Source organism: Neltuma alba, unplaced genomic scaffold (genome assembly GCF_004799145.2).
Source record: "Neltuma alba isolate B1F8T4 unplaced genomic scaffold, ASM479914v2 tig00013603_pilon, whole genome shotgun sequence".
In the NCBI taxonomy this organism is placed as follows: Eukaryota; Viridiplantae; Streptophyta; class Magnoliopsida; order Fabales; family Fabaceae; genus Neltuma; species Neltuma alba.
This window is the reverse complement of record NW_021637796.1, coordinates 146,187-165,611: the sequence shown is the minus strand read 5'-3', so window position 1 is coordinate 165,611 and position 19,425 is coordinate 146,187. Positions and strand designations below refer to the sequence as shown.

The following is a 19,425-nucleotide window of genomic DNA, read 5'->3' as shown; positions in this document are numbered from 1 at the left end:
AGGCATACTTCTCCCTTCCATCTTTGATATAATAGGTATTTAATTAATTTGAGTTTATTAAAAAAGTCAAATTAATTAATCATAAAAATATATGATCCAATTTCCCTAAAATAGCCATATGTCACATTAGGTTATAAAAAGATAAGACATTTTTTTGTCATATTTATAAGGCATTGAGAGAAATTTTTTATATAAGTGTATAATTTTATTCTTCATTTGTTATTGTATTGACTTTGTTTACATGATTTAATATATATTAAATAAAGATAAAATTAAAAAATTACTGAATTTTAAATGCAAGTAAATAAAGTTTAAGGTTTTTCTTGATCTATGTGAAAACGTTAAAAATGATTTATAAATAATTAAAAAATTTTACCTTTTATTTATTATTGTGTTGCTAATAGTTCAAAACATCTAAACTTTTTTTAAAAAATAAAAGTATCAAATTTCTTTCCTTAAGCATAAAGATTAAATGAGATAACTCTCAAATAACTATAAATTTATTTTAAAATAATAAAAACCGTAAACAATATTTGATGGTTTTCTAATTAACTAGTATTACATTTACTGGTAAATTATTTGATGGTTAACTAAACAAGTGTTAGATATTTTTCTTTCTCATCGCGTAGTCTCAGCTTAAAATCACGTTTTTTCATACAATCGTTATTTTTTTTCTCATTTATAGCGTAGTTAATTTTGTAAATAAGAAGACCTTATTTAGAATTAAATAAGAAAAAATCTCAAAACACTGAACGTTGAACTTTAAAATTTCAAATCAGTATTAGTTATTACATTTGTAAAGAAAATGATATACTCGAAAAGCAAATAATAACATATTTTTATAGTAATTTTTTATTTAAAATTTTGAAATTAACAGTTAATTTTTAAAAAATTTCCATTAAATGATGCATATACATACACACATATATAGAGGCATGGAGTGAAGGATGAACATGCATTTACTACTAAGGAAGGGGCAAACATCTCCTTTTCAACCCCCTCAACCTAATTATGACTTCAAATGACCAAACCTTGTTGCGCATCGCATCATAGTGTGGCCACGGGGGAGTAATATGCATTTGACATGCAACCTCCTTCCCCATGTCGTACTCTAGTAATTAGTACCTTGATGGGCGTGGGCCATTTGGCAGGGATTTCACTATACATTAATGAAAGCTCCTTGAAGAGGAGGCAAGCACCATAATTCAAGTTTGGCATCCAAAATATCTCTAATTTTGTTACTAAGAAACTTTAAAATTCATTATTGCCTCGTTACTTCCCATCTATTATCTCTGATTCTTAATATAAAACCCGTTAATTAATTTGAAAAAATTACTAAATTTAATTATAATATATATTACATAATCTCTTTAAAATAGTTATGTGTATTATTAGATTAAAGTAATTTATAAGTGAGTCAAATTAATTTAAAAAAAATTAAATATAAATACTTTTAATCTTTTCAATATAGTCAATTCAGTTTTATATTAATGATCAAAGTTAATAATTTTTAATTTGACCCCTCCTTACTTCACGCCTGATTTTTAAATTTGGTCAGCAGAATTGCCATGTTCTTGGTCGTGGCTGGTCCATGTATGGCTGTATGGATGATGACTCACAGTGACTTCATAACTAGCCTGAAAAATCAGCTCGAGAACATAAAATTTTTCAGTGTGTGTGTTTTTGAAATTTTTAGAAGAGGACAGAAATTCTATGTTTCGTGCAAAATTAACATATAAAATTTTCAGAAAATATTAAATAATACAAATTGGAAAACATTTAATTGTATTTTACTAAACAAAACACTTATATTAATTCTGTAGCAATCTATTATATATCATTTCGCCACCATGAAATTAAAAGTTAATAAGTGAGAAATTATAAAGTTTTAGAAGGAATCAATGCTTCATCAGAATCCGAGAATAATTATAAAATGGAATCAAAACTATTAAGTGACGGTTATTTTAAAATATACAAAATGTTTTTCATAAGGCAAAAAAATATTTTTATCATAAAGTATTCTCATATTATTAATACATGTTTTAATTAATTTGGGAAGAATTGCCAAAGTTCTAAAAAAGGAATATATATATATATATATATATAATAATGAGATTCAAAATAGAAAGTGATAGCTTCTCACTTATCAATAAGACTTTTTAATATTTTCTTTCTTCCGGATTTTATTACAATTTTCTCATTAATTTGTTGCGGTGGATATTGAACTCATTGAATTTTATTTTGGGTTAAAGTTGTATTTAATATTATAAAATAATTTTTTAATAGTACTCAATATTATAAAAGAAAAATCATAAAAAAAGACCGTGAAATTTGAAAAATTGTAAATAAAGACCTGTTACAACATTATTATAGGTTTTGATAATAATAGTACAGGTTTTGACAACAATTTTGTGAATGGGTCTTTGTCTCCAATTTTTCAAATTCCATGATCTTTTTTTTACAATTTTTCCTATTTTAAATTAATTTTTGATTTTTTTTAGTGATACTCAACATCATAAAATAATTTTGTGTATTCTGTATCTTGAAATATTTTTCATTAGCATTCAATATTTAGGGTGCTCGTTGTTATTGAAAAAATACTTTAAAAATAAAATTACATCAAAAATTATTTTAAAAAATTAATCTTTCGTTTTTTATAATTTTAATTCAATTGTAATTTAATTATTAAACTTTAGCTCTGTAAAATAAGTTATACTGAGTTAAAATTTAAGAAATGAGTTATAATCAAGTTAAAATTATAATGATAAATTTATTATTATTATTTTAGAATATCAAGTACCATTGAGCATTTTAGAATGTATAAATATTAATTTAGAATATTAAATGTTATCTAAAAATGGAACTTACCCCATGAATTTTTAATTTTATTTGTTCATGGATTGGAAGGGTGTTTGGATAGAAACCAAACCATGATTTCAGAAGTGTTTTTACAGATTACAAAGTAAATATGTGGATGAGATTACCTCGTTTTGCGGAAAAGTACTTCTAAAATCTTGGTTTTGAGTTTCCCAAACATATTTTCAATCCGTTTTCAGTTTTTTGAGGCTGAAATCGTAGGCATCAATTTGATTTGATTGATTTTGTAAACATTTCGGACCCAGTCAATTCTGTCAAAAGAAAAGTTGTTGAGTTAGGATAACAGGATAAGACTGTGTAATGCATGCGTCACTTCCCAATCACTTTGCTTTGATTATTCTTATTTTTTATGGAAAAAAACTCATCGATTTTATCTTTCCTATTAAATGCTTCTTTCATTAAAATACATGTTTTTAATTAATTAATTAATGCTTAGCTTAATAACTTCTCTTAGTAAAAAATTATTGCAAGCTAATGTGTGCCATTGAATATTAAGAATAATTATGGAAAAATAATTTTAAATTTGAAAAAATCTCAATGTAAAACTTATAATGTGATTTTTCTTACATCTTTTTACATGATGATTATTTTATATTCAATTTTATTTTGTCAATTTTAAATATTGAGTACTCGTTTAAAACCTTGATTACATGATTATGTTATGTATATATGGTCCTGCTTATCGTTTTTGTCAAAAATAAATAAATATGAAAAACAAAATAGATTAAGATCTTATATTTATAATCAAAATAAAAATCAAATGAACTCTTTGAAGACCGAAAGTAGTAGTTAGTTGACCAGTTTGAGTAGATTAAGAAAATTAGTTAAGATAATTATTTGTAATAAATAAATATTGTTTTTTCTAAACTATTTTCGGTAATCAATATATACAAAAGTTAAATTAATTCAGAGAAAAATAATAAATATAAATATTTTATAGTAATTTAGTAATTTTCTTAATATCTCTAAATTAATCAATTAGATCTTATATTAAGAATTAAAAAAAATAGTATTTTAAATCTAAGATACTCTTTTTGACTCCATGTGGCATGCAGATGAATGTAGATAAACATCGTATAAGGAAACCCTTTTTGATTTTCCACTTTACTAAACATTCTCACAACATTGTGGAAAATCTTTTGATCCTACATTAAATCTTATCTTTTGTTTACTGGAAAACAAAGAATTGGCACAAAAAGATACACAGGAATCTGCGTGGAATCAATCGTTTAAGAGCATTTGGAGGGAAGATTGTTGAGAAGTCCACATCATATTTTTGTTGTACTAGTTTTGCTCCAACACAGTGACCAAAATTATTTGAGCATTATTGGATTCATCCATTGTTCTTTCAACCAGCCACCTCATCCATGCATCCTTATCATGCACATGTATGCTTGAGTGCTAAAATTACAATAATTGAACCCTGTCTAACACAATCCCGTTCAATCATTTGAGTCGTCTTACTTCGTGAAGTATGAAGTATGAATGAAACATAGATGATGAAATATATGACAATAAAATCTTGAGTTATAATACTGTAAGATTTATATATATGTATATTCCGTTGGTGGTTGGGAGGGACAGTCTTGAGGTAGGTCATCCGCTCAAGTTATGGAAGCAACCTCTTGCAAACCAATAGCAATAATAGCCACAAAAAAGGGTTAAGTCCAATGGAATTGGTTAGCCTCTCATATCATAACGAATCAATGTTCAAATTTTTACTAAAATAGATGTTTATATTTAATACTTAACAGTACTTAGAATAAGATTACCTCCAATAGGAGGAAATTTGAGTGTAGCCAAAACAAAAAAAAAGAGCCTTATTCCACTCAATGAGATTGACTACATAGATTGTACATGATGGGATTGTGCTCTATCAATCCAAAGTGAATCTGACCCCCTTGCAAAAGTGCAGGATAAAACTGTGCACAATAATGGAGTGTTTAAAAAATGTCAAATGTTTTCTTCCTCATCTTTTAGTCTCAACTTAATCACATTTTTTTAAATAAAATCGTCATTTTCAGGAGTCATGTTTTATCATTTCTAGCATAGTTAAATTTGTAAATAAGAAAATCTTATTTTAAATTAAATACTCCTCCGGTCCTAAATGTAAGACCCTTATACTAGTGTGTATAAGGGTCTTATATTTAGGACTGGAGGAGTACTGTATATAAATATATAGGCAAGGATGGACCAACATTTACGGCTACTTTAAATGGTCAAACCTTGTGCATAATAGTGGTGCTCCATTGGATGGTCATGCAGGAATGTAGACCTCATATTTCATATTTATCCGACTAAGTGGGTTCTAATATATAAATTATACGATGTTACTATGCTCTATCAATTCAAAATGAATCCAAACCTCTTGCTAAAATGCATGGTAAAACTGCGCATAATAGAGAGAGTGGATCCAACCCTCCTCGCAGGAGCTTTGTGCAACGGGTTGTTCCCTATATACCATTGATGAATGTGCCTAACAGAAGAGACTTGATACCCATGAGGGTTTGAACGTAGGGAGAGGAGAAGAACAAAAATTTAAGCCTGATGATACGGTGACTTTCAATTAGTACTCGTCTCTTTTATAAGTGTTAAATTTTTTGAATGTGTGTGGTTCTTTTTATAAATTGTGCTGCCATGTGGATGTCTCAACATTTAGTACATTTTTAAATAAGGACTCCAGGGAGTAGTCACCAAATACTCATATGATCCTTAATATAGGACCTAATTATAGTCACCAAACATCTTGTCCTTAAATTTTTTGAATGTGTGTGGTTCTTTTTATAAATTGTGCTGCCATGTGGATGTTTCAACATTTAGTACATTTTTAAATAAGGACTCCAGGGAGTAGTCACCAAATACTCATATGATCCTTAATATAGGACCTAATTATAGTCACCAAACATCTTGTCTGTCTTGACTAGTTGTTCTTACTTCTTAGTCGACACAACCGTTCCTATATATTCATCCTCTGCAATTCAAGTCAGCCAAGCTCTCTTCCACCTTCCTCCCTTATATTACAGACACACAGAAAATAGAAAGTATGCCATGGCTTCCCTTCTTCATCCGCCTGTAGCACCAGATAATAACTCTAAAGTTGTAGAACTACAGACCAGTCTAGACTTTATTACTGCATTTGAGAACACGGCGATCCAGCCAACAGATAGAAGCAAAGGTACTCAGAGAGAGGATGAGGCGGTTTTCATGACATGGGAAGACTTGTGGGTGACTGTTGGAAGTGGAAAGAATAGAAAACCAATATTGCAGGGTCTGACTGGTTATGCCAAGCCAGGACAGCTTTTGGCCATAATGGGTCCTTCAGGATGCGGCAAAACCACACTCCTAGATGCTTTAGCAGGTTCCAATTTTTTATGCCACATCTCTATATGAATCCAGGAAATTATGTGCTGCATCATACTGTTTTTGTATTGCATCCAATTTCCAAATGATGTTCAAGCATAATTTGGGCATTTTCAGTTTGGAATTATCTTTATCATGATGTTCAGTTCTCCTGTTTAGAGTAGTTTGATAACTGATGTGAAAACTACAAAACAATCCTTCGCAAAAGAAGGACCATGCTATAGACATCAAGTTTGACATCACATGATTTTGTCCTCTTGACGCTAAGGATTAAGGGAAATTAAGTGGAAGGAAACTAACTTTCTATCATTTGTTGAGTTGATTAATTGGTTTAAGACTTGAGCAGTCGTAACGCATGCTTTTAACTATTGTCTCAGGAAGATTAGATTCAAACATGCAGCAAACAGGGAAGATTCTAATCAATGGAAACAGACAAGCACTAGCATATGGAACATCAGTAAGAAAATTACAAAAGCCATGTCCAAGAGGTTTAAGATTGTCACTAACCTCACTCCCTTCCCATGCAAAAACAGGCATATGTCACCCAAGATGATGCTATGCTGTCAACTTTAACGGCCGGGGAAGCTTTATATTACTCATGCCAGCTCCAACTTCCAGATTCTATGTCCATTGAAGAGAAGAAGGAGAGAGCGGACTCTACACTCAGAGAAATGGGTCTACAAGATGCCATCAACACCAGGATTGGAGGGTGGACTACAAGAGGCCTTAGCAGTGGACAAAAGAGAAGACTTAGCATTTGCATTGAGATTATAACACGCCCGAAACTTCTCTTCCTTGACGAACCAACTAGTGGTCTTGATAGTGCAGCTTCTTATTATGTTATGAGCAGAATTGCCAGTATAAACATAAGGGATGGCATTGAAAGAACAATTGTAGCATCTATCCATCAGCCTAGTAGTGAAGTTTTTCAACTTTTCCATAATCTCTGCCTTCTGTCTTCTGGTGAAACAGTATATTTTGGCCCTGCATCTGAGGCAAATGAGGTCAGGAGCTAGAATCCTTATTTACATCATTAAATAATTCCAAAAAAGCACAAGAAAAGCTGATTTTAAATTGACTTCCGAAACTCTGCTTTGATTTATTGTAGTTCTTCGCTTCAAATGGTTTTCCTTGCCCAAGTCTCTACAATCCTTCTGATCATTTCTTAAAGATCATAAACAAGGATTTTGAGCAGGTAAGCTAAGGTTTTTTTTACGCTTGCATGAATTTACAATGTAACCTACAGCACTCAGCACACTCAAACCTTTTGGTTAATGCTAGAGAAAATTTGAATTTACTTTTATCATTTCCAGGATCCTGAAGAAGGCTTTGGTAAAAGAGTAACAACAGAAGAAGCGATTAATACCCTTGTGGAGTCCTACAAGTCATTTGAAATTCGCCAACAAATTCTGAAGGAAGTGGAAGAAATAAGCGAAAATGTAAGTTTGGTGTTACATTCATAGCAAAAACCATAGGGCAGCAAGGATGCACAATTTTTCAAAATTCAACCACCAACAAGACTGAAATCCAAGAAATACTAACTTCTAAATAAACCACAGGATTCTGATGCATTTGGGAAAAAGAGAACCCATGCTGCACTCGTTACTCAGTGCCTTGTCCTTATAAGAAGATCTTCCCTGCATATGTACCGTGACATAAGCAATTACTGGTTACGTCTTGCTGTGTATGTTGCAATAGCTACTAGTCTGGGTACCATATTCTATAACGTGGGCTTAAGTATTGAATCTATTCAGGTACGAGAAGTAAAGCAACACATTTATGTGTGGTTCTTAATGCACAAAGTTTGCCATTAATATCTTCCAATACACTGCAGGCTAGAGGATCGCTGCTCACATTTTTTACTTCAGTCCTCACTTTCATAACCCTTATCGGTGGATTCCCTCCATTTTTAGAGGAAATGAAGGTAACATTTTGTTCTCCTTGTCTAATTTTTAAAAGAAAAACGTGTCTTAGTTTCAAAGCATTGCACTTTAAGCAGGTGACTTAGTCTGCTTTCTAAGAAAGTTGGTATTTTCTCTTAACATTAACCTCAGTTTGACTCTTCAAAAAATAAAAGGAAAATCCTAAAGTACCAAAGTACCGTATAATCAAGTGAAGAATAGATTTAATCCAGAGCAAAAGGCAAAGATTCAAATGCCAACAAAAAGCAAAAGCAGTACACTTTTGCATTTGAGCTTCTATTACATGACCCTAAATACATTATCCTATAATGTGTTGTACTCACTTTATCACTTCGTGTCGTCAAGTCAGGTATTTAAACGAGAGAGGTTGAATGGACACTATGGTGTTACTGCTTTTCTGATTGGCAACACATTATCTGCTATTCCATATATGCTACTGATATCTCTGATACCTGGGGGAATAGTTTATTGCCTTTCTGGCCTGCACAAAGGACTTGAACACTTTTTGTACCTGACGTATGTGTTGTTTGCCACTGTTATGTCTGTTGAGAGCCTCATGATGGTTGTTGGGAGCTTCTTCCCTAATTTCATAATGGGGATGATCATTGTTGGCGGAATTCAAGGAGTCATGATATTACTTGGTGGTTTCTATAGACTGCCAAACGATCTCCCTAAGCCATTTTGGAGATACCCTTTATATTATGCTTCATTCCACAAGTATGCCTTCCAAGGATTGTTCAAGAATGAGTTTGAAGGTTTAACATTTGCCACTGATCATGATGGAGGCAGCAAAACCACTAGTGGCAGAGAAATTCTGACAAACACGTGGCAAGTGGAAATGGGCTACTCTAAGTGGGTTGATCTTGCAATCCTGCTTGGAATGATTGTTCTATATCGGCTTCTGTTCTTGGTCATCACTAAGACCAAGGAGAATGCAAAGCCTACGGTTGCAGCTATCGGTTGTCCCCCAAGCAAAATCATGGTGACCCGAAGAAATTTGCACAATTAAACATCCAATGTCACATTTCAAGTTCACAAACAATAGGTGGGTCAGGGGTAGCGCATGTGTTTGTGTTAGTTTTTTCCCAAATTATGCAAGATATTGTTTGTATCAAGAAAAGACATAGTGTTAATCTCAAGTTTAGACTTATCATTTTTCAGTAAAGACGTATTGTTTTCAAATAAATTATGGTTATTTTTAATTAATGTACATGCTATTTCTTGTTGTGTATCAAGAAAAGACACATTGTTAATCTCAAATTTAGGCTTGTCTTTTTTCTAGTAAAGATGTGTCATTTTCAAATAAATTATGGTCATTTTTAATTACTGTACATACTATTTCTTGTTATGTATTAGGAAAAGATTGTTAACTCAAGTTTAAACTTGTTATTTTTCAGTAAAGACGTGTCATTTTCAAATAAATTATAATCATTTTTAATTAATATACATGCTACTTCTTGTTATGTATAAGGAAAAGTTACTTTGTTAATATCAAATTTAAACTTGTTATTTTTCAATTAAGACTTGTCATTCTCAGGTAAATTGTTGCCATGAGCTGGAGTTATAGTAAAAGAGTCAACTTATATATATATATATATTTTTTGCATTATAAGATTAAGAAGTTTTTGATGTCCTAATGGTCATCTATTTTTTTATTGGCCCAAATGGTCAAGGGATTGTGGGATCAAATCCCACCCCCACCACTTCTTGCAACATTTTCCCATGCAAAAAAAAAAATCACAAAAAAACTCCACTGGCAGCCACCACACCAGTGGCCGGCGGGCGGTGAGGGGCAAAACTTTAAAAAAAAAAAACAAAGAGCATTTTTGTCATTTTATTGAATTTTAAAATTCTAATTTGGAAAGGACTTCCCTCTCTGTCATTACATTTCCTTAGCTTTTGAAATTGGAATATCATATATTTCATCTTTTTTATCTGTCATTTTCCCACAAAACAGCACATATTATATGTGTGTGTGTGTGTATGCGTATAAGCCATTTTTTATTTTTAAATCTAAAATTTTCAGTTACTTCAACTGCTAATACTATTGACGTGTGTTAAATTTAAATATTATGTAAATCTAATAATCTCTCGATCATAAGAAAAAAGTCTAATAATTTCATGGGAGTATATTTTCTATTTGTAAATCATTTTAAATATGTTTCACAACAACTAATTCATAAACATTAAGAATTATCATTTAGGCTTTCAAAACTAATACAAATAAAATGTCAAAATATTGTTCCAACCTTCAAAACTAATACAAATCAAACATTAAATACAAATGATGTATTAAAAAAAAGCTTAAAGACTAATAGCTTATTGTCAAAACTAGGGAAAATAAATAAATAAAACAGACAAATCTAAACAATAAAAAGAAATTAGTTAAAGATTAGCAACATCAACATGATTATCATTTTCATATTTTTTATGTTATATGTATTCTAGACTTTGTCTCCGCTCTTACTGCTTAAAATCCTTTAGCTTTTCATTTATGACTTTCATATTAATTCATTGAAGTTATGTTCATTGCTACTTACATGTAACTGAACCTCACCTGGTGGTTGTAATTTTTTTATTGCTTTATCTAACAATCGCGTTGTATAGTTGCACTTTTCTTTTGTTTTTTTTTTGCTTTTTTGCGTAGGTTCGGGTATGGGAAAGGGAAAGGGAAAAAACTAAAGGGATGAACTCTTAGTTAGCTAACATTTTTTAGGTCGTGAGAATGTCACCTTTTTTTGGTTAATATTAATACTTTCTTCTTGGTTCCTTCTTTCATATTCCCGAGCTTGGAGAACGAAGAGATAAGAGGGCCATATGGATAATGTGTTAAAAATATCCATAATACTACCTTCGCTCCTATTTATAAGACCTCATTTGTAGACTATAAACTAGGTGTCTTTCTTGTTCATATTAATACTTTCTTCTTGGTTCCTTCTTTCATATACCCAAGCTTGGAGAAGGAAGAGATAAGAGGACTTATGGAGAATGTGTTAAAAAAAACCCATAATACTACCTCCAGTCCTATTTATAAAATCTCATTTGTAAACTACAAATCAAGTCTTATAAATAGGACCAAAGATAGTAGAATATGACTACAACAATTGAATTGATTATCTTCAAGCATAAGGTATTAAATTGTGTATAAAAGATTTTAAATCATCACAAATCTTCCTTTTCCTTTTCTATTTTAATTTCTAGCTAGATTTATATGATTATTATTATTATGTGGCCAAGCACATGCTTCTTAGATTGAAGTATTGAACTAATTATTGTATTATAGCAATTGGGAAAAAATCATTAGTTTGCGTTGTTTGAAGCTAACATCATTGTTTTCATGCTTCTTTTGCTACTTATGTAATATGCTTCTATACACCAAAAATAATTGTGACCGTTGGATTTGATTCCAACTTCTATATAACCCCATGCGGGGTTCAATTCAAGGGCAAGTTTTGTAAGTAAGATTTGGAGAGATAATCTCTTGATAAGCTTCTTTCTTATCAAGCTATGATATCACATGTTTACTTCTTTTTCTTTGTCCTGATTATGTGGACTACCACTATACTTGCATTAGAGGATTGAAATTTTATTGTTAAAATTTACAACTTCAATAAATTGACATAAACAAGATTGTCAAACCCATAATTTTAAATAAACTCGTGATAGGAACGTAAATTTGGATAATAAACTCATAGGAGTTTATTTCTATCAATAAATAGCCATTAAAAAGAAAAGGGAAATTTTTTTTGGTTTTCTAGTTTTTTTAAAAAAATTTATGTTTTTTTTTAAACACTTAACTAAAAACAAGTAGTAAAACAGGTTTTTTGTTTTGTTTTTAAGAACAAAAAATTGTTTTCAAAATAAGAAAACAAACAAAGCCTTTATGTTTAGCTTGGCCTATTTCCTTATAAACCAAATGAATCTAAGAATTCTTTGTTAAGTACTTGTTTGGTGCCCAAAATAGAAAGGAATGAAAAGGGAATACAATGAAGATTTTTTATTGGCAAAATGGCAAAAAAAAAAACCTCAAATTACTAAAATGCAAAATAGACACCTGAATATACTAAATTGCTTGGAGAGACCAGGTCTTAAATTGCAATTATGAAATGAAGCCCAAATGACTAAAATGCCCTTCCTTTTCTCTTTCTTCCATCACCCCATCTCTTCCTCTCTCTCCCTCTTCCTCTCCCTCTATCCTTCTTCTTCCTTCTGTTCCTCTCCCTCTCAAAAACAATCATCTCATGGTGACAAAAATGCAATGACAGAAACACATAACAATATGATAATAATGGTCTTTTTATATTGTGCAAAGGAATGTTAACATTTTCTGTTAATCAGTTCTATATTGTAACAATGTAAAGCTATTTAATGTTGTTCACTTAATCCGAAACGTGGTGACAAAAATAGAGAAATTTTTTCATTTGTCTTACTGAACTTGTTATCTACTAAAGAAAACTGAAAATTTTGTCATTTGAACAAAGAAAATTAAATTCGTATGAAATGCTTATCAGAAGTTGTCATTTGCTTTACTAAAATTATCATTAACATAACTAAATTTGTTATGAATTGCTTATCAAAACTTATCATCTGCTAAATAAATCTGAAAATTGTCATTTGAAAAGAAAAAAAATTAAATTCATATGAAATATTTATCAGAAGTTATCATTTGTCTTACTAAACTTGTCATGAATTGCTTATTAGATCTTGTCATCTGCTAAATAAATCTAGAAATTGTTATTTGAAAAGAGTAAATTAAATTTGTATAAATTACTTATCAGAAGTTGTCATTTGTCTTACTAAACTTGTCATTCACCAAAGAATTGTACAAATTGTCATTTTAACACAGAATCTTAAATTCTTATGAATTGTTTATCAAAACTTGTCATCTGCTAAATAAATCTAAAAATTGTCATTTGAAAAGAAAAAAAATTAAATTTGCATGAATTGCATATTAAAAGTTATTGCTCACCTTACTAAACTTGTCATTTGTCAAGAAATTATGCAAATTGTTATTTTAACACAAAATCTTAAATTTCTATGAATTGTTTATCAGAAGTTGTCATTTGCTTACTAAACATCCTTAGTGAAGCATTTAGATTAACTTTGTGCATGGAATTAATTAATGTTTTGCTATATACGTCCACCAAAAGTTTGCAGCCCCAAGCATTCAAGTTCAGAGGTATTTGGATTAACTTTGTGAGAGTAATTTTACAATAATAAATATTCCTCTAGTCCTAAATATAAGACCTATTTTATAATATGATTTACACTATAAAATAGATCTTATATTTAGGATCAAAGGAGTAAGTGAGAAGAGGTTTGTCTCGACTTGCTTGAATGTTTTTTTTTCCTAAGGGTTCCAAACTCCCCCTAAGCTACCAAATCCTTATTAACACTGTTTTGAGTTTAGAGCTACAATGGAGCCATGCATTTGATCAACTTTGGGGGAATAGGTTCTAATGAGTAACGATATAATTATAATACCTCTCATCCAGAATAAAAGAGTTAGTTGGGGGTTAAATTTGGTCCTAAATATAAAACATCAATCTATTTTATCTCTTATTTTTGTTCAAACTATCCCTATTGATTACACATGTTAAGAAATATTGCATCAGTAAATAGTTTCAATACAAATAATTTAAGGGCGTATTTTAGAAAAACTAACACAGTTTTGACAAATGACTAAGTTAACTAATTTTATTAACTCAAATTAGTTAAACAGATCTTATATTAATAAATTTAGGTAAGTTAGTTATTTGTTAAAAAGTATGTGGTAGTATTCCTCACATAGCCTTCTTTTTAATTATTTGCACTAAAGCATTATCAATTTATAGTTTATAAAGTTAAGGTGCAAATTTGTCCTAAAAGTTTTTAGTTAGAACTAGGCCGAGTTAGTTATAAGTAGGCTAAGTATAAGTAATTTATCCGCCTTGAAGCCATATATTTGTGACTCTCACAATCGAACCAACTTACCCAGAAATTAGAAACTACAGATACTACGTGATGACTTCCCTTCATCCCACCAGTTGCACCAAACAATATGTCTGCAGATGAGCACCGGCAAACAAATGCAGATCAGTTTGTCACCTCATCATTTGATAACTTCTTAGCCATGAAACCCACAGAAAAAAGCAAAAGAAATGAGACAGGTGGGTGACTGTTGGAAGTGGAATAAAGAAAAGGAAACCAATATCGAAGGATCTCACTGGGTTTGCCAAACCAGTACAGCTTTTAGCTCTAATGGGTCCTTCAGGCTCTGGCAAAACCACATTCCTTGATGCGTTAGCAGGTTCCACTTTTCTGATACGGTTTTTTTGTTTTATATCCACTTCATGTTCTATGATATTTTGATATGCGTATCTCTCAGATTGACTTAACTAAGACATGCTTCTAATGATTACGGGAAGATTGGGTTCAAATACAAAGCAAACTGGGACGATTCTTATCAACGGCCACAAACAAGAACTAGCTTATGGAACATCTGTAAGAGAAAATTCCAAAAGCTATATCTCCAAATTCCAAAATATTTCAGTAACTAACATGGCAAATCACAGGCATATGTCAAGTCAAGATGATGCTCTCTTGTCGACTTTAACAGCTGGAGAAGCTTATACTATTCATGTCAGCTTCAACTTCCTGATTCCATGTCCATAAAAGAGAAGAAGGAGAGAGCAAACTGTACAATCAGAGAAATGGGTCTCCAAGATGCCATTAGCACAAGGATTGGAGGTTGGACTTCTAAAGGCCTTAGTGGGGTACAAAGGAGAAGACTTGGCATTTGCATTGAGATTCTAACACGTCCAAGACTTCTATTCCTTGATGAACCAACCAGGGGACTTGATAGTGCAGCTTCTTATTATGTTATGAGCAGAATTGCCAGTCGAAATATAAGGGATGGCATTCGAAGGACTATCGTAGCATCCAACTTTTCCACAATCTTTGTATTCTATCTTGTGGGGAAACAGTATATTTTGGCCCTGCTTCAGCTGAAAATGAGGTTAGAAATTAAAGCAGATAGATATATCCTTATTTAAGACCTTAATTGTTTCCAAATAAAACACAGAAAGTTCAAGAACTGATTTGCAGCTGACCACGAAATCTCTTCTTTGATTGACTCTAGTTTATTTTTTCTTCAAATGGTTTCCCTTGGCCGATACAAGCAGGTATAAGTTAGTAGTTTCCAACATCCTTGTGTACAATGAAACCTAGGACACTTCAGCGTTATTGTTACCCTCAAAGCTTACTATCTGCAGGATCCTGAAGAAGGCTTTGGTAAAGGAGTAAATACGGAAGAAGTAATAAACATCCCCGTAAAGTCCTATTACCTCCGATCCTTAATATAAGAGCTAATTGACTAATTTCAGTAGATTAAGAAAATTAATTAAGTTATTTATTTATAATAAATAAATGTTGTTTTTCCTAGAATATCCTTACTTATTAAGTATATTAACTAAAACTATGATTATTAAAAAATGGACAAATATGAAAGACAAAATGGATTGGAGTCTTATATATAGGACCAAAATAAAAGTCAAACAAGCTCTTACATTAAAAATTGGCAAGCAAATTCAGAAACAAGTGGAAGAAATAATTGACAGTGTACGTTGAGCGCTACACACTCCTTACCAAAGCCATACATATTACAGCAAGGATGTTCAAGTTTTCTAAAATCAAAGACCAGTAAGATTGATATAAACAAATTAAATACTAACTTTTTCATTAACTTCAGGATTCTGATGCAATAGAGAAGAAGAGAATTCATAGTGGATACTTTGACCCAGTGCCTCGTTATTATAAGAAGATCTTCACTTCACATGTTTCGTAATCTGAGCAATTACTGCTTACGCCTAACTGTATATGCTGCAATAGCTTAAGTCTTGGTACTATATCCTACGACATTGGTTCAAGAATTGGATCTATTCAGGCATAATGAGAAACAAACCAAGACAGATTATGTATGGCTTCACAAAATTTTATGGTTAATTAATATCATCCACCATTTAATGCAATAGCATGGCAGGCTAGAGGCTTTTTTTTCTTTCAGTACTTACTTTCATCACCCTCATTGGCGGGTTGCCTCCACTTTTGGAAGAAATGAAGGTAACATTCCTCTCCTTGCAGTTTTATATAGTTGTGATTAATTTTCTAATTGCTCAATGTGGTACTTCATCATACATCTAATATAAAAGGTTACTACCTCTGGTCTTAAATATAGGAGATAGACAAATAATTCATTTTCGTCCTAAATATAAGGACTTAACCCACTTTGACTCCCAAATTTATTAATTGCATATATTAAAGGGATTCATAATCAAGGGATGGCTCTAGTGCACATGATTAAATAGCACAGTTTAGAAAAATATTAAAAAATCTGTTACAAATAACTAACTTAACTAATTTTTTTAATTTCTACAAATTAGTTATCTGACTCTTATATTAAAGATTAAAGGTAATATATCAGCATAAATAATTGTCCCATTATATGTTGTGTTCAATTTGTCACTGAAGGCTTCTTCTTTTTGTCAAGTTAGGTATCCAAACGAGAGAGGTTGAATGGACATTATGGAGTCACTGCTTTTCTCATTGGAAACATATTATCTGCTATACCTTACATGCTACTATGATGTCTGTGATACCTGTTCTGATAGTTTACTATCTTTCTGGTCTGCATAAAGGAGTTGGACGCTTTATGTATTTAGCTTCTGTGCTATTTGCCATTGTTATGTCTATTGAGAGCTTCATGCTGGTTATTGGGAGTATCTTCTCTAATAGCACAATGGGTATATCATTGTTGGGGGAATTCAAGGGATTATGATTTTAATTGGTGGATTCTACAGATTGCCATATGATCTTCCCAAGCTTATTTGGAGATACCCTTTGTATTATGTTTCATTCCACAAGTGTGCCTTTCACGGCTTGTTCAAGAATGAATTTGAAAGTTTAACATTCATGTTTGATGACGATGAAGATGGAAGTAGAAGAATTGTGCGTGGCAGTGAAATTCTGAGAAAAACATGGCAACTTGAAATTGGTCATTCTAAGCAGGTTGATCTTGTCATCTTGTTTGTAATGTTGTGCCATATCGATTAATGTTCTTGGCCATCACTTCGTGCAAAGAGAAGACCCATAGACAAATTTCTGGCTAAAGGTGAGTTCCTGTTTTTGGATTAGCTTAAAAATAACACTTCTACGTTGTAAGAGATAAGAGATAGATATGTGAAGAGTTTTATCTCATATAATGCAAAGTGATTATTTTGAGGGGTTTCAAACGCTTTAAAATTAATGCACAAGAATATACCATCTAAATCTCTATTTTTATGGATCAAAAGCCCCATATGAAAGATCAAGGAAGTTTACTATAAAATTTCATAGATTATGGAGGTTAATTACATATGACATGAAAGACCCAGTTGAATTCACACGCAGGGGGAATCACCAGTTTTCAACTGCATTTCTCCCCCGGTGGTCTGTTGTTGTACTCATGAGGCTCACCTTCCTCTTGGCCCATTTGCTCCCTCATGGGAGCTTGAATTTATATATACACTTGAACTTTCTCTCACCCATCCTATGTGGGACTTTATTTGACACACTTTTCACTTTTCTCAACATTTTATATGTCTCACTCTTCTCAATCTTTAATTCCTTAATTGAATATCAGTCGATAACTATCATGTCTCACCGAGTCACCTTTAATGTCTCCAAATTTCTTACTATCCCCGGTCATTAATATAAGAACTAATTGGGAGATTATATTTGATCCTAAATATAAGACTTTAATCTATTTTATCTCTCATACTTATAATATTTTCTCAGATTAATTTAGCTAACTTATAAAATGATATGTAATATAATGTTGTGTATGAGTATTTTAGAAAGATTATGTCATATTTGTTATAATTAAATAATTAATTTAGCTTTTTAAATTTATTTAAATTAATTAATTAGATTTTATATTAAAAATTAAGTAATTGACACATTGTTTTTGGCCTGGGTACTATTTATATAAGGTGCATAATAATAGTCAAAATGGTGAGGAGGCAAACAAGTACCATATGGAAAAGATAACAAGAATTTTTTAAAAAAAAAACAGAATATTTGAAACTATTCAGAGAAAAGTAAATAGGGCAGGCCAATTATGCATCTAATTAGATGTGACAGGGATCACAAAAGCACCGACAGGTTAGTCTAAGGGAAAATGACAGATGAAGAAACCTGAAAATCTCATATGCCAAAATAAGAAGCTAAGCAAATGTAATGACAAATTGGGAAATGTTACCTGATGCGGGATTATAGAAATGTTGCTTAATTACAAAAAAGCCCATGTATGACCCAAGTAAGAAACATTTGCGGTAAAGAGAAGAAAAGTGTGGTGGGAGCTAGGGAAAAAAGTTGGAAGAGACCATGAACGTAGAAGCATGAACATGGGAAGCAATTGATGAACGAAGTAAGCAAGTAAGGTTAGTATTCAGTGACTATATTCTTCTTCTCTTTCTTTTCTCCATCTCCTTTATTTGGTGGTTCATCTTCTTGTTTCCATTGGATGGGAATGTCATCAGAGTGAGGCTAGTTTTGAGGTGGAGACTGGAGAGGATGGCAAAGTAGGAAGATGGTGTGGGTATATAGAACATGGAGGGAAGGAAGGTAATCAAAGGGTGAATGCATGGGGAAGCAAAAACACTGAGGTAGAGGGGTTTGATGGTGTCACAAACAGGTCAAAGTGTGTTAATAAAGGCATAATGTCAAAGGGGGATTCGAATAATGGAGTCTCCTGATTCTGAGAAAATGAAGCATGAGTGTGGACAGGAAAGAAATGAGTGTTTTGTTGCAAATTATAAGCATGAATGTGTCAAACCTTAATCTGGTCGTGTAAGCTGATGATGATGGTATTATGTTGGTGAAATTGAAGTGATGAGCTAAATGTTAAGTCATATAATCATTTTTGTTCTATTATGACTGTAGGTAATGATGCAAAATGAATTTTGAAGCTAGGTCATCTTGTGAGAAGGAGTTGTTCTGTTATTTTTATGTGGGAAGGAAATTTGTGACAAATGGTGAAGGTGAAGTGAGATATAAAGGAGGTAACGTGAAGTTAAGAAGCATTAAGGATGGGCTGACACTTGAAGAATTGAGGCTAATGATATGTGAGTAGATTGGCGGTGATGGAAGGAATTATGACATTAGGTACACAGTAGCCTTTGATGAGAAGATATTTATTGACCTTTATGACAATGTTGAAATGTATAACCTTTTTCAATACAATAGGAAC

The 19,425-nt window shown here is 31.7% G+C and overlaps 1 protein-coding gene across 1 annotated transcript; it reads left to right on the top strand.

The window, feature by feature from the left end:
• The first annotated feature begins 5,925 nt into the window (after positions 1–5,925).
• Positions 5,926–16,966, top strand: LOC114738515 (ABC transporter G family member 11). Its single transcript, XM_028926585.1, has 9 exons — positions 5,926–6,235; positions 6,615–6,694; positions 6,771–7,241; positions 7,346–7,432; positions 7,551–7,676; positions 7,797–7,991; positions 8,072–8,119; positions 16,218–16,259; positions 16,691–16,966. Exons 1-9 carry the CDS (start codon positions 5,926–5,928, stop codon positions 16,781–16,783), a joined length of 1,452 nt encoding a protein of 483 aa, XP_028782418.1. The 3' UTR covers positions 16,784–16,966.
• The last annotated feature ends 2,459 nt before the right edge of the window (positions 16,967–19,425 follow it).